Source organism: Phoenix dactylifera, chromosome 17 (assembly GCF_051530095.1).
Source record: "Phoenix dactylifera cultivar Ajwa chromosome 17, Ajwa_hap1_PhDact_Kaust_v1.1, whole genome shotgun sequence".
In the NCBI taxonomy this organism is placed as follows: domain Eukaryota; kingdom Viridiplantae; phylum Streptophyta; class Magnoliopsida; order Arecales; family Arecaceae; genus Phoenix; species Phoenix dactylifera.
The window spans coordinates 13,282,223-13,300,266 of NC_143206.1; the positions used below are offsets into that span (position 1 = coordinate 13,282,223).

Here is an 18,044-nt window from a genome sequence, read left to right on the forward strand (position 1 = left end):
TGTCAAAGTTCTTGGTATTGTAAAATGAAGCTCAAATAAAGTTTACCGCCCAACTTTAATTCGGATGGTACTATGCCTTGCAACTTTGGGCAACGAGTTGAGATTCCATTCCAAAGATGCCAACCTTTTGTTTCGGGCCCTCTTATTCAATGTTCCGCTTTCATTCATGTCAGACTCTATTAATCTAGGAATCTGAGTTTTGCTCCAACTGGAGAGAGGACATAGATGTAGAATTGAAGATACAATTAGAGTCTCTTCTTCGGTCATTAAAAAAAATGTAAAATGATTCATAAAAAAGTTATGACGGATCATTTCTGAAAAAGTACATATTTTATATATTTTAGGCTCAATCTTAGCATTTTAAAGATGCTCTTTTATCATATGCTCGCAATTTGATTGTGCATCAGTATGATTCTTATTATCTTTTTTGACCATCAAATTCTTTTTTGACTTATGGATGGATTCCTTGTATTAAAAGTTTATTTACTTACATGTAAGTATAGTTGGCAAGAAATAATAAATAGGGTTGAGACTGATCAACTATCATTTTAGCATTACATAGGCCTGATGAATTATTTTGCATGATCAACAAATGCACTTAAAGTTTCTTTTTTTTTTGGAATACCATTATTAATCTTCCACCCATTCACTGTTTAGTTTATAGATACTTGGAGATCACTGTTGTATGCAGGAGATACAATACAAAGGATGGAGATTCACTGTTATTTATAAAAAAAATAGACAATAATCATGAGTCTCATGTGCATGAACTAAATAATAAATTAATAATTTTTAACATTTTTATTTTTAAAAGTAAGAAAAAAAAGGGTGGAAAGTCAAGTTTGGTAGTCCAAAAAGGAACTCGGGATGGTCGTATTCTGGGAAGATACTCGCAGTTTTGAGGGTGCTACGCCGCTTTTTTAAAATCTAAAAAGAAATTAAGCCTGCCGTTCTAACCTGGACAGCAACACGTCATCTCCCGACAGCGCAGCTGTGCCGGACGTTACCAGGAAGAATATCCAATCCACCAGATTTGAGTAGATAGCTTGGAATCCGAGAAAACCGACGCCCGTCCCCATCCAACTTATCATATAATTGAAGTATACTCCGTGTGCCATATCTGATAAGTAGGGCTACTTATCAACGATAAGTCGGTGGAAAGGCTGTGGAGAGGACTGCAAAACGCATCCAAGAAAGCGAGGCGAAGCCTCAACCTTTTCTCAGCGCTCTCTCTCTCGCGTAGCTTCCGTTCTCTGCTCTCTCGCTTCCGGGGATGGGATTCCGAACCCTAGCCCACCCCCAACCTCCCCGAATCCTGTAAATCTCCCCCTAAAATCTCCGAATTCCCCCTCCAAATCCATCGCCCCCCAGCTCCCCTTCGCCTCCCCTGCTCCAATTCGATCCTTTTCTCGATCGTTCCCACGTAGATTTCGATTTCCTGCGGTCCCTGTCGTTTTCTAGGCTAAATTCAAGGCGAAATGTCGTCGCTGAGTCGGGAGCTGGTGTTCCTCATACTCCAGTTCCTGGATGAGGAGAAGTTCAAGGAATCCGTCCACAAGTGAGTTTCTTTTTTGGGTTTTTGGATGGAAAATTTTTGTGGTTTTTGTTTTTTTGTTGGAAGGATTTGATTGGTGTGGTTTTGCATTTTGATGCGTTCTGTGGCAGGCTCGAGCAGGAGTCTGGTTTCTTCTTTAATATGAAATACTTCGAGGAAAAGGCGCTTGCTGGAGAGTGGGACGAGGTGGAGAGGTATCTCTCCGGGTTCACCAAGGTGGATGATAATAGATATTCCATGAAGATTTTCTTTGAGATCAGGAAACAGAAGTATCTGGAGGCTTTAGACAGGTTTTGTCTTTTATTCCTTCTTCCTCTGTCTCATTGTTCCCCTTAAAAAGTATTTCTGTGTCAAAAAGGTGGCCTTTTTTTTCAAAAAGTTATGTACTTGTCTTGTGCTCAGGCATGATAGGGCGAAGGCAGTTGAGATACTGGTGAAAGACCTTAAGGTCTTCTCAACGTTCAATGAAGAGTTGTATAAAGAAATTACTCAGCTTCTCACTCTTGACAACTTTAGGTAAATTTGCTTTTATCCCTGCACCGTTCTTTTACCCGTTGCATTTGAATTGGTTTATTAAGCATGTAAAGCCTCGTATTTGTTATTCAATTTGACATTAATACCATGACAAGGATATGTTTAGATTACAGAATTAGAATATAACAAACTAGCAAATAACATTTGCAGAGCCCTACCACTAGCTTTTGGTAGTAAGGCAGCATTATACAGACTATGCCTTATGCTAAATATCAAATGAAGGAGAAAGAAATGGTTACATATGATTCAGCACCTATTAAGAAACCAACTACAGCATACAGTTAGAAATATTCCTACAAATGTTCATCTATATAGGAAACTATTTGTGGTTTTCTGATGAATTACCATTTTTACCTGGAAATCTCTCTCAAAGGTGAATATTTGTAAGAAAGACTGTTATTCATTCTGAAGCCTGGACAACAATTCCAAATATAAGATTAATTGTTTATGATATAATAAAGCTTAGAAAAAATATAACCAAGCTAATACATGTTAAGATCCTCATTTTAAGTTTCATGTTTTAATCCAAATAATACTACTATCTCTTTCTTTCAAGTAAAAAATAGTTGGCACCTTATGTGATATTAAATGTTATTTATTCAAAAGAATGGGAGTATCGAAATAATATATCAGCATACACATGCACAATGATTCATATAACCAATACACATAAAAAATGCAGGTCTTATTTTCTTGTTTCATTTTAATTTCCATTCTGTATTCTGAAATCTTTTTTAACGCTGGAGAGGCATGTAGAAGCAATATTTTATATTTCGTGCACAGTAAATTGGCTGACCAAATCTAGCCTACATAAGGCCTAAAGTTATGGTCCTTTAGCCAGTTTTGGCCCATTTTGAAAGCCCTGATTGCACTTCCTTGCTTCTTCAGGGGTGCTTTAGTCACTATTCTTTTAGGGGCATATTGGTAATATATGCAATGGATGGATAGATAACAACTGATTGACCAAGCACTCTAGAGCTCGGACTTTAGGTGGACTTCTGTCTTCGTTGGCTTTTTGCTATCGTTGTCAAAGATATCATCATATTTGAATATATTGATAGTGCAATAATGGCCTACAATGTTAGCAGCTGCTTCAGAAGGAATATAACATAAGAGTGACATTTTGAATTATAGGCATAAGCTCTTGCAAGAGTGTTGTGTTATGTTGTTTCTATGCAAGTGAATCTGCTTGCTGTTCTTCTTGCTGAATTTGGTCTGGTTATTTGGAATCTTCCATAGAAATCTGGGAGAAGTCTTTTTTTTTTGATCCTTGATACTATATATTTTTTTTGATCCTTGATACTATATATTTTTTTTTCAGAATTGTTTTCCTTATGAATTCATTCTTTGTACTATGACCTCTTTTATCTCATTTCTAAATTTTTAATTGCCCCTCAAAATATTTTCTATATATGAAATATATTACCAATAAATTCATTTAACAAGTTGATTATGACTGCAGGGAAAACGAACAATTATCTAAATATGGTGACACCAAATCTGCAAGAAGCATCATGCTGATTGAGCTCAAAAAGTTGATTGAAGCAAATCCTCTCTTTCGAGAAAAGCTAGTTTTTCCCACTCTCAAAGCATCTCGTTTGCGAACGCTAATTAACCAAAGGTAGGGGAATGATATTGAACAGGGGAAAAAATGCTTATCTTAACACTGTTCATCTCTTACTTTTCTCAACAGAATTTATGCATTCCGATATACATGTAATATTTTCTTTAAGGATATCTGCTAGTTTCATCTAATTTCTTGTTACTAATCAATGTTAACTGTTAGATACTTCAATTGGTTTCTGACATATGCTAACTGGTTATATGGCAGTTTGAACTGGCAACACCAGCTCTGCAAGAATCCAAGACCAAATCCTGACATCAAGACCTTGTTCACAGACCATACTTGTGCCCCTCCAAATGGAGCTCGTGCTTCACCTGTCTCTGTTCCACTTGCAGCTGTTCCAAAAGCTGCTGCCACATATACACCGCTTGGAGCTCATGCGGTATGTTGTTATTCAACACTGCAATTGGTACGAAGGAGTAAAGTCACAAAATGCTCAGATCAATTGTCTTTTCATGTTATGTTCATGCAGGCATTCCAACCTCCTGCAGCAGCTGCAAATACAAATGCTTTAGCTGGTTGGATGTCTAATGCAGCTGCTTCATCTACTGTTCAGTCTTCTGTTGTTACAGCATCATCTATGCCTGTTCTACCAAATCAAGGTTTGGGTTTTTGTTGTTTGTTTCGTTTTACATTAATTGAGCTATATTAGATATTGATTCTTGATTACAGAAACAGATACAGAAAAGTGATTACTATTTTGCCTTCTATGACACTTCGTTTTGTGGTGATGTCCATAAAATGTAATTCCAACATTCATAAGGTTTTGTGAAATTATTCTAAGATTCAGTAAGCTCAGTGTTTTATGTTTCACATGACAAAAAAATCATGCAGTTTTAACAATTCTTTAAAGCTCCTGCACCAGTAATAATGTTTTCAGATTTTAACTCAATAATTATGTAAAATAAGCAAAATACTTTCTTTCTGCTGGGTGACCAAAGCCTAAAAAGCGAAGTTTAGTTTAAAATTTTTCATTTCTAATGATCTACTGGCATATTTTGCTAGATAGTCAGTTGGTATCCTCTACCAACCTGATTCTTTTGCCACATGCACTATGTAAATTTGCACGAAGCAACCTCTCAATATCTTGGGAATTGCATTCATTGATTTGATTATCCTTTAGTGGTCAATCCACTTGCCCACCTGATTAGGGATCAAGGTGCTGCATCTTGCTGTGGCACATGCAAACTTCATCCCATAGTTCTTCCAAGATAATTGTACTGGAGCAAGTTGACATAGGATCAGGTTGACTCTGCATTCATGTCTGTTTGGTTGAGATAAAATGCGTCATGCAAAGATGTTGACCTAAATATGGTACAAAGCGTCAAAATCCACCATTGCTTGGAAGCAGGTAGATGGTAAAAATCCTTGAACCTCAAAAATAATTTCCTCAAGCCTATCATACTACAATGAGGATAGTCATGATTGATAGGAAAATGATATTTTATAAGATTTAATTGTCAAGCAAGGTTTGAAGAACCAATTGTACTGTAGTATGATGTGCTCGATACTGAGGCAATCGAGGTACATAACATGCTGTAAAAAGGCATACTTATGAATCATGAGTCTAGACATGGGTGTAGCGCAGTATGTACCGTGCTGGTAGGTGATCAATGTGTCATCATGCCTTGGTACTTCACACCTTGGTTTTAAGATCTTCCTACTCTTGACAAATCTACAATTGTAAGTTTTTTAGAACTTGTTTCTGTGGAACTTGATCGCTTACATTCAACTATCTATCGGAACTTGGAAGTATTATGGATGCAAAACATGATATATATTTTTTTACTATAAATTCTTACGATAGGTTCCTGATATTAACCATTATGTGAAAAATACCAATACTTTTGCCTTCTTTCGTATGTTCTTTGGAAGCAAGTTAAATGTATCCGTCTTGAGTTCATCCTCCAATTTCCTTCAGATTGAATGTTTTTTTAATTTTATTTTTGTAAAAATAAAACTGAATGCCCTTTGCATTTATATTTTGGCCACTTGCAATTGTGGCATCTTCCTACTTTTGAAATCTGACTCTGATCTGAAGATAATTTTGTTTGTGAAGATGCTTTTCCTTTATAACTATAGATAATAATTTGAGCTTCAATTTCATCTTTCAATCTGGTTAAGATTGAGGAATAGGCGAGCTTTAGTATTAGATCGTTGCAGCCACATGCCAAGGAATGTATGCCTGCAGCTGTAGGTTGTTACCAATACCATGTATAATAATATTACTCAGAAGTGTGATAATACTCTAGTTAGGATTGAGAAATAGGTGAGCTCTGGTATCAGATCATTGCAGCCACATGCCAAGGAATGTATGCCTGCAGCTGTAGGTTGTTACCAATACCATGTATAATAATATTACTCAGAAGTCTGATAATATTGCAATGCCTTTTCTTCAGCAGTTTCTATGTTAAAACGCCCACGAACTCCTCCAAATGCACTCAGTATGACAGACTATCAGAATGCTGAATCTGAACAGCTAATGAAACGTTTGAGACCTGGTGCGCATCCTGTGGATGAGGTAATATTAATAGCTTAATATTTTTTTAAAGAAGTGTGGTGCTACAATTTGGGCATTTTGTATTACCATTACTTGTCAACGTATGCATTGTGTGTTACCATAATTTGTCATCCTCTAAATCTTTTTTTCTTGCATGTATATTACTCATGTCTCTATTCTGATGCAGGTTTCGTATCTAGCATCTCATCCGCAAGTTGTATGGTCACTGGATGACCTGCCAAGGATGGTTGTGTGTACGTTGACACAAGGATCCATTGTGAATAGCATGGACTTCCATCCTACCCATCATACTCTACTTCTTGGTACAGTGATCTTTCTGATATTTGATTGCTTGAGTAACTATGAACAAATAACTTTTATATTACGTGTAAGTTAGCTCTCTCATAACCTGTATCTACAGTGGGTTCTGGGAATGGTGAGGTTACACTTTGGGAAGTTGGTCTGCGAGAGAGGTTGGTGTCTAAGCCGTTCAAAATACGGGATATGGCAGCTTGTTCACAACAGTTTCAGGTCCTCATCATACTTCTGTAAAGAACCATGGATCGAAAAATTACTATTACTTCTTTTTTTTTTTCAATAAAGAAACCTTTGTGAATTGTATGCTGTCATTGTTGCTCTATGGTTTTCACTTCTTGATTGATAGTTAAAGCTTAGCTTTAGTAATTGATGTTAGTTGTAATGTCCATATCTTGATTGATGGTGTAAACTTAAGAACTTCAGCAATTGATATAAGTTGTAATATTACACATCTCGCAATGTTTTACAATGAGAATCTCTCGTCAAGTACCCCCCCCCCTCTCTAAAAATGTTAGTGCCATGGCATATACGCGTGCACGTGTATGTATATACGTATACATATGTATGCATTAGTACTATTTGATTATCAAGATTTTCTTCTATAATGGGTAGTCAGCATACAAGCCCATTACTATGTATATTGTTAATTGTGTGGTCCATATTTTATTATTTGTTCTTTCTATGAGCTTGTACCTTGTTTAGCTATAAGGTTTGTTTTGCGTGCATTCACTTTTGTGTACTAATGTGCTTATTTGAGCATGGATCTTTAAGTTTATATATTTAAATGCGTTCCTAATGAAAATTTTAATATCTGTAATTTTTGTTCCTTGAGCTTGAAAGTATTAGAGCCCAAATGTCATTTTCTTGAGACTACCATGAAGTTTCAAAGATTGTCTGGGATATTGATCTGTTAACTGGGCCATCCTGTCATTACACTGAGTAGCTGTGCCACCACCTTTAGCATTTTCGAGCATCCGTTGCTGTATCTTTGCCAGCATATCTCCTGATATAGACAACCTGTCGTTTGCTTACCATTGGTAACCTTGTCAAGTAAAATAGCTCCTTTGGTGTTTCAAAGAGCACTTCAGTGATGCTCCAGTAGTGCCTCCGAATAGCCGAAAAATTGTTTGGCAGGCGGAAGTGTCCCAACTCCCACCCCTTATTAAGATTTCTCCTTCGTTCTTCTTGACATTGTCCTCCTATAAGTAGTGGTCTTCAGGGACCTTATGCTTCTATTTAGATCAGCTTTAGGTTAGCTGCCCTTTTTTTGGTGGGGGTGGGTGGCGGGGAGGGGGTCAAATCCTGCCCAACTCAGCCTGTTTAACTCCTACTGGATCATTTATTTGGGGTTATCTGCTAATTTGTTGTTGATTCTTTCATCTACATTCTTCTTGTTTATTTTCAAGCTATTCCTTTTTTTTTGGTGCACATTGAAGTGATATTCAATTGGTGAATCATGTATCTTCAACTGCTTTTAGAAGGATATTGAGAGGTCCATGACGGCACTAGAGTTAACCAGAAGTGCCATCCGTTTAGCAAGACTATAACCTATTTGTGGTGTCAAAATAGACTTACGTGCATGGTTAAAGCATGGATGTGATTTAACACCCATGCTCGGGACTAGAAAGGTGAAGTTGTATTTTGCCAAAGGCTAGAAACTCCCCTAGAAGCACAACTATATGGAAAATTTATATGATCCCTGCAATAATTTCCATCAAGGTGATGCTGGTTTAACATTGCTCTAGACTTTTATGCTGCTTAAGAGTAGAATAAGTTTAATTCATGAATTGATGAATGACGAATGAGCAAAGTATAAATGGCAAGCTTAAGCACTTGAAGAAAGTGAGAAATTTTTTTTTTGTGGGTGGGTGGGGCGCAGGGAGGTGCATATGGAGTATTGTGGTATGAAATAAGAAGAAAAGTACCTTCATAGTAGTGTTTTCTAGTAACCTTGATGATATGTCATGGAAGAGCTGTACTGGGATCAAGATTCAAGTATAGCTACTGATACGCAAAAACTAACATTCTCTCTATAGAAAATGAGGCAATAACTGTAATAGAGGCATGCCTTGAAGCAGAGATCAATGCAGGTATCATGGTTATGCACCAGAACCATCCATTAACATGCTAAGTGATCTAATCAGCGAGAAGCTGTTGATAATTCCAGTATGTTAGGGAAGAGCCAAGAGGAAGTGACAATACTGAAAGACAACAATAGTTTTTAGCAGCATACACTTTTGATGAAGTTTTATTTATTTATTTGCCCAAACTTGACATGGGTTATTTGGGGAGGAGGCTTCCTAGGTCTAAGGCAATGAGATTAGCACATGGTGGCACTGGTAAGGTAGTTAAAAATCCCATGACAAACTTCATGCACTTTAGTCAAGGAAGATAGCAAATTCAGGAAAGGCATAGAGCATTCTTCAGACCATGTAGGCTTCTAAAGAATGCTAAAGTTTTGAATCATATATGTCAAGGAGATGTGTCATAAAAATCATTAAATGCTTGGTGCTCTGGGATGTGCCATAAATTTCATTAAATGCTTGGTACTCTTTCTTTGAATGGCCAGCAACATCGAGCAATCCTAGATATGCTTCCAAAGACATCAGTTGAGCTCCAAAATCTTTTAAGGATGGCAGTAGATTAATATGACGTGTGCCAAGTAAATGTAGATCGAGGATTTCCCCTTTTTCTCTCAGTCACAAGCACACATCTGCGCACACACACGGGGAGAAAAACTAAAGACATGATTTTAGTATTTCACTAAAAGAGTATGAAAACAGCATGTTAAATTTGCCAAAACATATTGCAATGGTGCTGAAATTTAAAAGAGCAAGTTGAAAGAGCAAAAGTACAAAAATTAGCAGCAATACTGTTGATACTGGTTTACGCTAGGAGAAATAGACAGTCCCTATTAATTGTCAATAGCAAAAGATTAGTGCTTGAGAAAGCAAGAAATTGGTTCCAAAACTTCAAGGTTATGGTCTTTTTGTAAAATGAGAAAAATGGTGAGTAAGAAGTAAAATCGATCTCATAGTGGGACTTAAAAAAATTGGTCATTAGTTGTGATGGTCGAAGGAGGAAGTTTTAATGTCAAGTTGGAGCGTAAAATCTAGAATCCCTTGAAGGATGTATAAAGTAAATCTAAACCAAAAAAAAATCGTGTATTTCTCCTTTGAACTTTGGCACCAGAAATGCCATGAAAAGATTCATGAGCTGCCCCATCTTACAATTGGATCCATTAGACCCTTGATCTATGTTATTAAGAACAAAGCCTAGTGTTTTGGTCAAAAGCCAAACAACCTTCTAGCAGTTAGTGCTGTTTAAATTGCAAATTTCTGGAGATCTGCTTGTGAAGGTGTACATGCATAAGAATGATGTAACACTTTAGTCAAATGGTGGAGATCGGCATGAATGATCTATCATGATAATTCTCTTACGCTTCAAAGCATTCGTGGAAATCACGGGAAGGCCTCTGCTGTCATTTTATTTGTAGAGTTGGGGGAGAGCACAAATTGCATTAATCAATGGCAACAGTGCCATTACACACATTTTAATAGTGGTGGTAACTATTATATAGGATATAACAGCATGTAGATATAATCAAAAAGAACAATATTCTTCATGCATTAACATTAGCACCTATGTGACTGCAATAGCTTAATAGAACAATAGTGAAGTTTATAGAGATTTTAAACTCATCCAGGATGAAGTTTGACTGGTTATAACCACCAAACAAATCCTACAGTGCCTTAAAGCATTCTATGCGGATTTCTTAGCGTGCTGACTTTGTACATTAATGAAACGATTAGATGATGTACATTTCATTGTGTGATCTCCAAGGTTGTTATCGAGCTTACCATCCATGTGGTTAACAACATAAAATTAATTTATCATCTCTTTTTCTGCTTTAGTATCTAAAGCATGCCTCTTTCAGCTGTTAGTACAGATTTATAATGGTACTTCCATATGCTGGAGAAATTCAAACTTTATATAAAGTAGCAAGTTGTTTAGCTTCTTTTGTAGTTTGTGCAAGTAAATAAACTGGAATTGTCCAGATGCATTTATGTTTTTCTATTAATATGGTTCAGATGGTTGATGTGGATCTTTTGCTTGATCTGTCTTTTCTCATTTATATTTAAACAGAGTGCCATTGTGAAAGACTCTTCTATATCCATTACTCGAGTTACTTGGAGTCCAGATGGAAGTCTGATAGGCAAGTGTTTCTCTTGGAGAGTGTCAAGTTATTCTAGTACTTGTTATTTTCTTTAATCTTGATTTTGTGGCTTCAGGGGTTGCATTTACAAAACACTTGGTTCACCTACATGCATATCAAGCGCCTAATGATCTACGTCAAGTTTTAGAGGTTAGTTGCAACTTGTTATTGCCTGTCTAAAGATGGAATGAAAGTGGCTTTCACAATCCCTTTTGTTAGCAGATTGATGCTCATGTTGGACGAGTCAATGACATTGCATTCTCTCATCCAAACAAACAACTATGTGTGGTGACTTGTGGAGATGATAAGCTGATAAAGGTTTGAGCTGGCAAAACCTCTCTTTGTTTATGTTGGTTTTAATTCTCGTCACTTATTCTCTGATTGAGATTTGTATGCATTATAGGTCTGGGATTTGAATGGACAGAGGCTTTATGTCTTTGAAGGACACGAGGCACCTGTGTATTCTGTATGCCCCCACCACAAGGAGAACATTCAGGTATTTATTGCCAGCAACACCTAGCTGATTTTTGAAGGAAAATGTTAGAATTTATGCTGTTCAGGTAGATGATGATATCACTGGATCTTCATTCTGCATAACAGCTGTACTTCTCTTCTGAAAAATTCAAATGTAATTAGTAAGAATGATGAGGTATCTGTATTGGCTGAAATACTTAGCTAGAAATACCAATGTTTAACATACCGTCGAAACCTATGGAACACTAGCTTTTAAATTATGAGCTTTGCCCTATTTTGGCAAAACCTTTTCCATTTCCAATGCCTCTTGGCAACTGTTTGTCATGAAAGCCTCACCCTTTCTAAATCTCTCTCTCTCTCTCTCCACCCCCCCCCCCCCCCTCTTCGTGCAAAATATACCATCCATCCTAGGCACTTCAGATCATGTATAGATTATTCTAATAGGGGAAATTGCATTGGTATATTTTACATGGAAAAAAAGGATATTGTAGTGGTGACTCTTGATTTATAATCTCTTTTTTCATCCTTTCAGATTTGAGCTTCTTGAGCTTGCTTCAGTTCATCTCTATGTTATGCTAATAGGAGTATCTTTTTGCCAATCAAGTAAAACCACGCTCCCAAGAAAGGAAGAAATGAAGAACAAAAGAAGAAGACTCATTCAATTAGAATAAATCAATAAATAGTATGCGAGGACCCATGAAGGCATGTGTTTGGTCCCACATTGTTTATTCGCCAAGGAGATCTTGGGTACTTATATAGGACTAAGAAACTCAAAAAATACCTTCTGGCTAATATTTTTGGGTGTGATCCTGGGTTACTGCAGCACGGGTTTATGAAGGCTGACCACAGGCCGATTGTGGTACTTATGATTAGATTCGAATGAATTTGAACCCTTAGCCTGACAAAAACATCAGGGCTTCAACGGAGGGAGTATGTGAAGATCGTGCGGGCATGTATTTAGTCCCACATCGGTTATTCGCCAAGGAGATCTTGAGTACTTTTACATAACTAAGAAACCTAAAAATACCTTCTGGCTAGCCTTTTTGGGTGAGGTCCTGAATCGTGACATAGTAGAAATAAGGTAAGCTAAGCACTGAAATGGTCTTGTGAAAATAACCAGTTCCCACTGTATCTTGAGTGGCAAGACTGATGATTTAACTCATCTGGATCTATTGTAATTGACTAACGAATAAACATCACAAGAATCTTCTAACTAATACAGTTCATAATATATACGAAGTATAAACTTTGAAGTATGATGTTCAGATAATTTTTTTTTGAAATTTTTTGCATGAATACCCTCGTAAAACACTTGTTTTGTCATTCTACCTTTTTTTTATTTTTGTTTTTGCATATGTACCCATGCTATCTAATAACGTTAAAAAATTAACGGTTTCAAATTAAAATGACTAAAATATCCTTAATGGGTAGACATGCAAATAGATCGCGATTCCGATAGCAGGATGAGAAAATAGGGACAATAGCGTAATTTTAAAATTTTATTTTATTTTAATTAATATAAATATGATTTTTCTTAACACCGTTAGAGCAACCGTTATATTATGGGCATTTGTATAATAACAGAGTTTTACGAGGTTATACATGCAAATATCAATTTTGGAAGGGTATTTATGCAAAATCTGATATTTAGAAGGGTATCCATGCAGAAAATCCCTTTTTTTTTTGCAGTTCTTTTTTTCCCTATTTTTGACTTTCTATTTTGCAACTTCGCTGATTTGGTATGTGAACTCTGCAATTTTTTTAATTCATTTTGATTCCATCTGTGAGTAACCAAAATAAGTAATTAAATATGTAAGGGCAGAATGGGCTAGCAGTTAAACCCTTGGCAGGTATCCTTGGCTAAATAAAGAGGGATTCCTGGATGCATGACTGGGTTAAAATTATTTCTGAATTGAAGATTTCTGAGATCTTTCTTTAGATATATTAGCGCATTTGGAAGTTTTGTGCTGGCATGCCATCACATAAAGTAAGTCACTTTTTCAATCTGGATACATGCCTTTCTGACAACTCTTTCTGTTTTGACTTTGTAGTTCATCTTCTCAACTTCTCTAGATGGGAGAATAAAGGCATGGCTATATGACAACATGGGCTCTAGGGTTGATTATGATGCTCCTGGGCGTTGGTGTACTACAATGCTCTATAGCGCTGATGGAAGTAGGTAAGTGAAGTAATATTAGGAGTTCTGCAATTAAATTTGATAATGTATCCTTGTAAATATACAATTGTTGTTTGCATTCAATAATTAACACATTGTCTATCTGTATCTATCACTGTGTAGATTATTCTCATGTGGAACTAGTAAGGATGGGGACTCTCACCTGGTTGAGTGGAACGAAAGTGAAGGAGCAATAAAGAGGACATATTCGGGTTTCCGAAAAAAATCAACAGGTGTTGTTCAGTTTGATACTGCTCAGAATCATTTTTTGGCAGCTGGTGAAGATAACCAGATAAAATTCTGGGATGTGGACAGTGTTAACATGCTTACAAGCACAGATGCTGAGGGTGGACTCCCGGTCAGTCTTTATAATATATGTGTGTGCGTACATGTATATTTATACATATATATGTATATACATGTGTGTATGTGTGTGTGTGTATATAGATTTTTTTAATTAACCCTTGTAATGTTGGTACATCAATTACTGCAGAGTCTTCCATGTTTGAGATTCAACAAGCAAGGAAATCTTCTTGCTGTTAATACAGTTGATAATGGTTTTAAGATACTTGCTAATGTGGATGGCCTCAAATCCCTGCGAGCTTTTGGAAGCCGACCTTTTGAAGCATTTAGAGCTCAATATGAAGCTACTTCTATCAAGGTTAGAACTTAGACTGAGCGTATAATATCAGATTTACAATGGCTTTCCAACCTTCAAATTTCTTGATCAGGTTTCAGGCACCCCCGTGGCTGCAAGCATCTCTCCAAACATCAGTAGAGTTGATCGCTTAGACAGAAACTCACCTGCAAGGCCATCTCCTGTTCTTGTATGTTTAATCAAAGAGTAAAAAAATTAAGGCCTTATGGGATTATTGCTTTTGCTTTCTTGGCTAGGCGTATATTTGACATGAAATCAGTATAAAGGATCTTCTTATTTGCATATGTTGTCATTTCACTTTTCGCAATTATTTACATTTCCTTTATTGTTTTATTTTTTTTAATTCAATCTTTTTTTCTCCTGGTTATTATACATTGTGCACACCATTCTATGGTGTGTTGGGCTGCCTACACTTAGATGCTTGCGAACAGCTCAGACTCGGCTTATTAATCAGCTGTCAAGCCCATTTATTCAAAAAGTGAGCTACTCAAGCTGCACTTTGGGGCACAGCTTAATTATAAACAAGCCGATTCTGAATACACTCCTGTTATGGGGGAATTGAGCCGCCATGCCCCACGTGATCGGCACGCGTATTCAGGAAAGCTACAGCTGCCCTATGATCCAGCACTCCGACCCCGAGTCGGACCTCCCCGGCTCCGCAGCCCGACCCCGGGTCGGCTGCCCTATGATCCAGCACTCCGACCCCGAGTCGGACCTCCTCGGCTTCGCAGCCCGACCCCGGGTCGGCTGCCCTATGATCCAGCATTCCGACCCCGAGTCGGAGATCTTTTGATAACGACAGGCTATTCTCCAGAGGCACGCCGCGGCCTCCTGCTCCACTACTCCCTGCAACGGCTGTACCCGATGCTGCCCACGATCTCCTGTATCAACCGTACAAAGCGGAGCTCCACTACGCCCTGCCATGACCGTACCCAGCGCTGCTCCACGACGCCCCGTAACGGCCATGTCAGTGGCCATTCTATCGTGCCCCACGACGACAAACCCCCCTGAGAGACCTCCCAGCCAGGTATATATGCGGCTGGGGGGAGAAGGGGGGGGGGTAAGCAATACCTCCCAGAGCACTCTCTCCCACTTGTGATTATCATCTCTCCTCCTCCAATCTCCTCTGACTTGACCGTCGGAGGGCCATCACCACCCTGGTGGTGGTGCAAGGCTTGTTTGCAGGTTCCTTGGCGGAAGGTGGAACGCAACCAGCACCAACCAAGACAACTCAGGCGGAACCCCGTTCACACCGTCGTGTCAATCGTTCTCGGTTTGGACCACCAGCAACAGTTGGCGCTAGAGGAAGGGCACGAATCTCAGAACGATCGTAATGGCACGGCGAGGTGGTCGCGGAGCTTCCAATGCTTCCGGTCGCGGAGCCTCTCGCGCCTCTGGCCGGGAGGCTGCTGCGTCCCCAACACACTCTCAGCAGCATTCCACCGCTTCTCCTCCCATTCAGACGGTCGAACCTGCTCAGTTCGACCAGCTAGCCCAGCAGGTTCGCACCCTCGCGGAGGCAGTGCAGAATCTGCAGTGTGTGATCTCTCGGGTGCCGCAGCGGGCTCAGGAGCCGCTGCTCCCCGAGCACTCGCCTCTTCCTCACAACCCGCGCTCCTTCCTCTCCCATGGAGAGGAGCGCCGGCGCGGGGAGGATTCTCGAGTGCGGTCCATTCTGCCAGGACCTTCTCATCGGAGCTGCGCGGGGTACGAGAGGCGGACCCGGGCGCGTTCTCAGACACCCCAGTCCTCGAGGGGCCCGCACTCCAGTCGGTCCCCCTCGCGCCGTTCCTTGTCTCCCACCCACCGGTCGCGCTCCCTGGACCGGCGGGTGGACGATCTCCACAGACAGCTCCAGGTCCTGAAGGGCCACTCCAAAGATCCCTTCGCCGACTTGGAAATCTCCTCCCAGCCGGCGCTTGCCTCAAGGATCCTGCGAACCCTAAACCCGCCGGGATTTAAAATGCCGGCGATCGAACCCTACGACGGGGCGGCGGACCCACGGGACCACGTGGAGAGTTTCAGGACTCTTATGCTCCTCCATGGAGCATCGGATCCTCTCCTCTGCAAGGCCTTCCCGGCGACCCTCCGCGGCCCGGCAAGGGCGTGGTTCGCCGGCCTGGAGGCTAATTCCATCCAGTCCTTCCACCAGTTCACCCGTCTCTTCATCAGCCATTTCGCCGTCAGTAGCCGGCGAAGACTGGTCTCCGACTCCCTCTTCGATGTCCGGCAGAACGAGGGAGAGAGCCTGCGGGATTATCTCACCCGCTTCAACAAGGCAACACTGGAGGTCCGGAATTTGAGCCAGGAGGTGGCTCTCTCAGCCCTGAAGCGAGGCTTCCGGAAGGGCAGACTCACCTTCTCCCTGGACAAACGCCTGCCGCGGAGCTTCCCGGAGCTGTTGTCTCGGGCAAACCAGTATGCAGACGCCGAGGAGGCAGCCTCCCACCGGAACAAGGAGGCCGCCGAGGCCCCTCTAAAGCCCGGGAAGAAAAGGCGAAAAGAGGCACCCCAGAGGAGGAGCCCGACGCCTCAACGCCGGCGCAGAAGCCCGTCACCAGCAAGGAACCACGGCGCCACACGCCCTCGTTCTCCGCACCGACGCTTCGACCGGTACACCCCACTCCTGGCCCCCCGGGCCCAGATCCTCATGGAGGTCAAGGGGCGGGAGGACCTCCCGGTCCCGAGGCAGATGAAGAAGATCCCTGGGAGGAAGCCTTCTCGGGCGTACTGTGAGTACCACCGAGACCACGGCCACGATACCGAAGACTGCTTCCAGCTTCGGGACGAGATCGAGGCTCTCATTCGCCGAGGGCGTCTCGGTCGATATGTAAACGACCGACGTCCCCCCGCAGACCCGCGTCCAGCCGACCCGGCCCCTCAGGAGCCTCGGGAGCAGAATCGACCCGTTGCGGGAGTGATCCACACCATCACTGGGGGCTGCTCTCGGCCCGTGAGGAACGTAGGGGGCTCGGCGGAAGTATCAGGAGTGGCCGTCGCGAAGAGGCAGCGGGTCGGAAATGTAATCACTTTTTGTGATGAAGATGTAAAGGGGGTTCAGACTCCCCACGATGACGCCATGGTGATCTCTCTCACTATGGCGGACTACGATGTAAGGCGTGTTCTTGTGGATAGTGGAAGCTCAGCTGATATTTTGTATTACGAGGCCTTCCAAAAGATGGGCTTTTCCCGACAATTGTTGCACAAAACATCCACCCCCCTCATAGGATTCACTGGAGACGCTATCTCGGCCGAAGGTGTCATCGAGCTGCCTGTGACTGCGGGCATTGCACCCGCAGAAGCCACGGTGCGGCTCGGGTTCTTGGTCGTCCGTGTCCCCTCGGCCTACAACGCTATCCTCGGACGACCCGGACTGAACGCCCTTCGCGCGGTGGTTTCTACCTACCATTTGCTCATGCGGTTCCCCACAGCGGCCGGGATTGGAGAGGTCCGAGGTGACCAGCCGACCGCACGGCAGTGTTTCCTAGCAACTCTCAAAGGGAAGAAGCCCATGGAGGCCCTAAGCGTCGAGTCACTTGACGCCAGAGACGAAGTGGCCTTGCGGCACGGGGAGCCGGCCGAGGGCGTAATCGAAGTTCCCCTCGAAGAAGGCCGCCCGGACCGCACGGTCCGGGTCGGTGCCAACCTCGACTTGGAAGCTCGGCTCCGGTTAGTGGAATTCCTCCGAGCCAATGCAGATGTGTTTGCCTGGTCGGCGGCCGATGTACCTGGGATCGACCCGGAGGTCGTTTCTCACGCCCTCAACGTCGACCCGACCCACCGACCAGTAAAGCAAAAGAAGAGACACTGTGCCCCGGATCGGATCCGGGTGGTCGACCAGGAGGTAGACAAACTCTTGGAGGCAGGTTTCATAAGAGAGGTGAGCTACCCCGAGTGGCTGGCAAACGTCGTACTTGTCCGGAAGGCGAGCGGGAAGTGGAGGATGTGCGTCGACTACACCGACCTGAACAAGGCGTGCCCCAAGGATA

General features: G+C 41.5%; 1 protein-coding gene across 4 annotated transcripts in view; it reads left to right on the forward strand.

Annotated features, from left to right (window-relative positions):
• The first annotated feature begins 1,122 nt into the window (after positions 1-1,122).
• Positions 1,123-18,044, forward strand: part of LOC103707931 (protein TPR1) — a 29,565-nt gene continuing 12,643 nt past the window's right edge. For 2 of the 4 annotated variants that reach the window (XM_089928186.1, XM_008792644.6), the window contains exons 1-17: positions 1,123-1,558; positions 1,666-1,845; positions 1,958-2,071; positions 3,552-3,710; positions 3,921-4,095; positions 4,186-4,315; positions 6,113-6,234; positions 6,401-6,536; positions 6,635-6,744; positions 10,678-10,747; positions 10,824-10,897; positions 10,970-11,065; positions 11,151-11,243; positions 13,273-13,400; positions 13,521-13,755; positions 13,891-14,058; positions 14,129-14,224. In XM_089928186.1, coding sequence (XP_089784312.1) covers positions 1,479-1,558; positions 1,666-1,845; positions 1,958-2,071; positions 3,552-3,710; positions 3,921-4,095; positions 4,186-4,315; positions 6,113-6,234; positions 6,401-6,536; positions 6,635-6,744; positions 10,678-10,747; positions 10,824-10,897; positions 10,970-11,065; positions 11,151-11,243; positions 13,273-13,400; positions 13,521-13,755; positions 13,891-14,058; positions 14,129-14,224 — 2,166 coding nt within the window. In that variant the 5' untranslated portion in view covers positions 1,123-1,478. The remainder of the gene's footprint in view (positions 1,559-1,665; positions 1,846-1,957; positions 2,072-3,551; positions 3,711-3,920; positions 4,096-4,185; positions 4,316-6,112; positions 6,235-6,400; positions 6,537-6,634; positions 6,745-10,677; positions 10,748-10,823; positions 10,898-10,969; positions 11,066-11,150; positions 11,244-13,272; positions 13,401-13,520; positions 13,756-13,890; positions 14,059-14,128; positions 14,225-18,044) is intronic. The other 2 variants (XM_089928187.1, XM_089928188.1) reach the window with 1 other exon arrangement.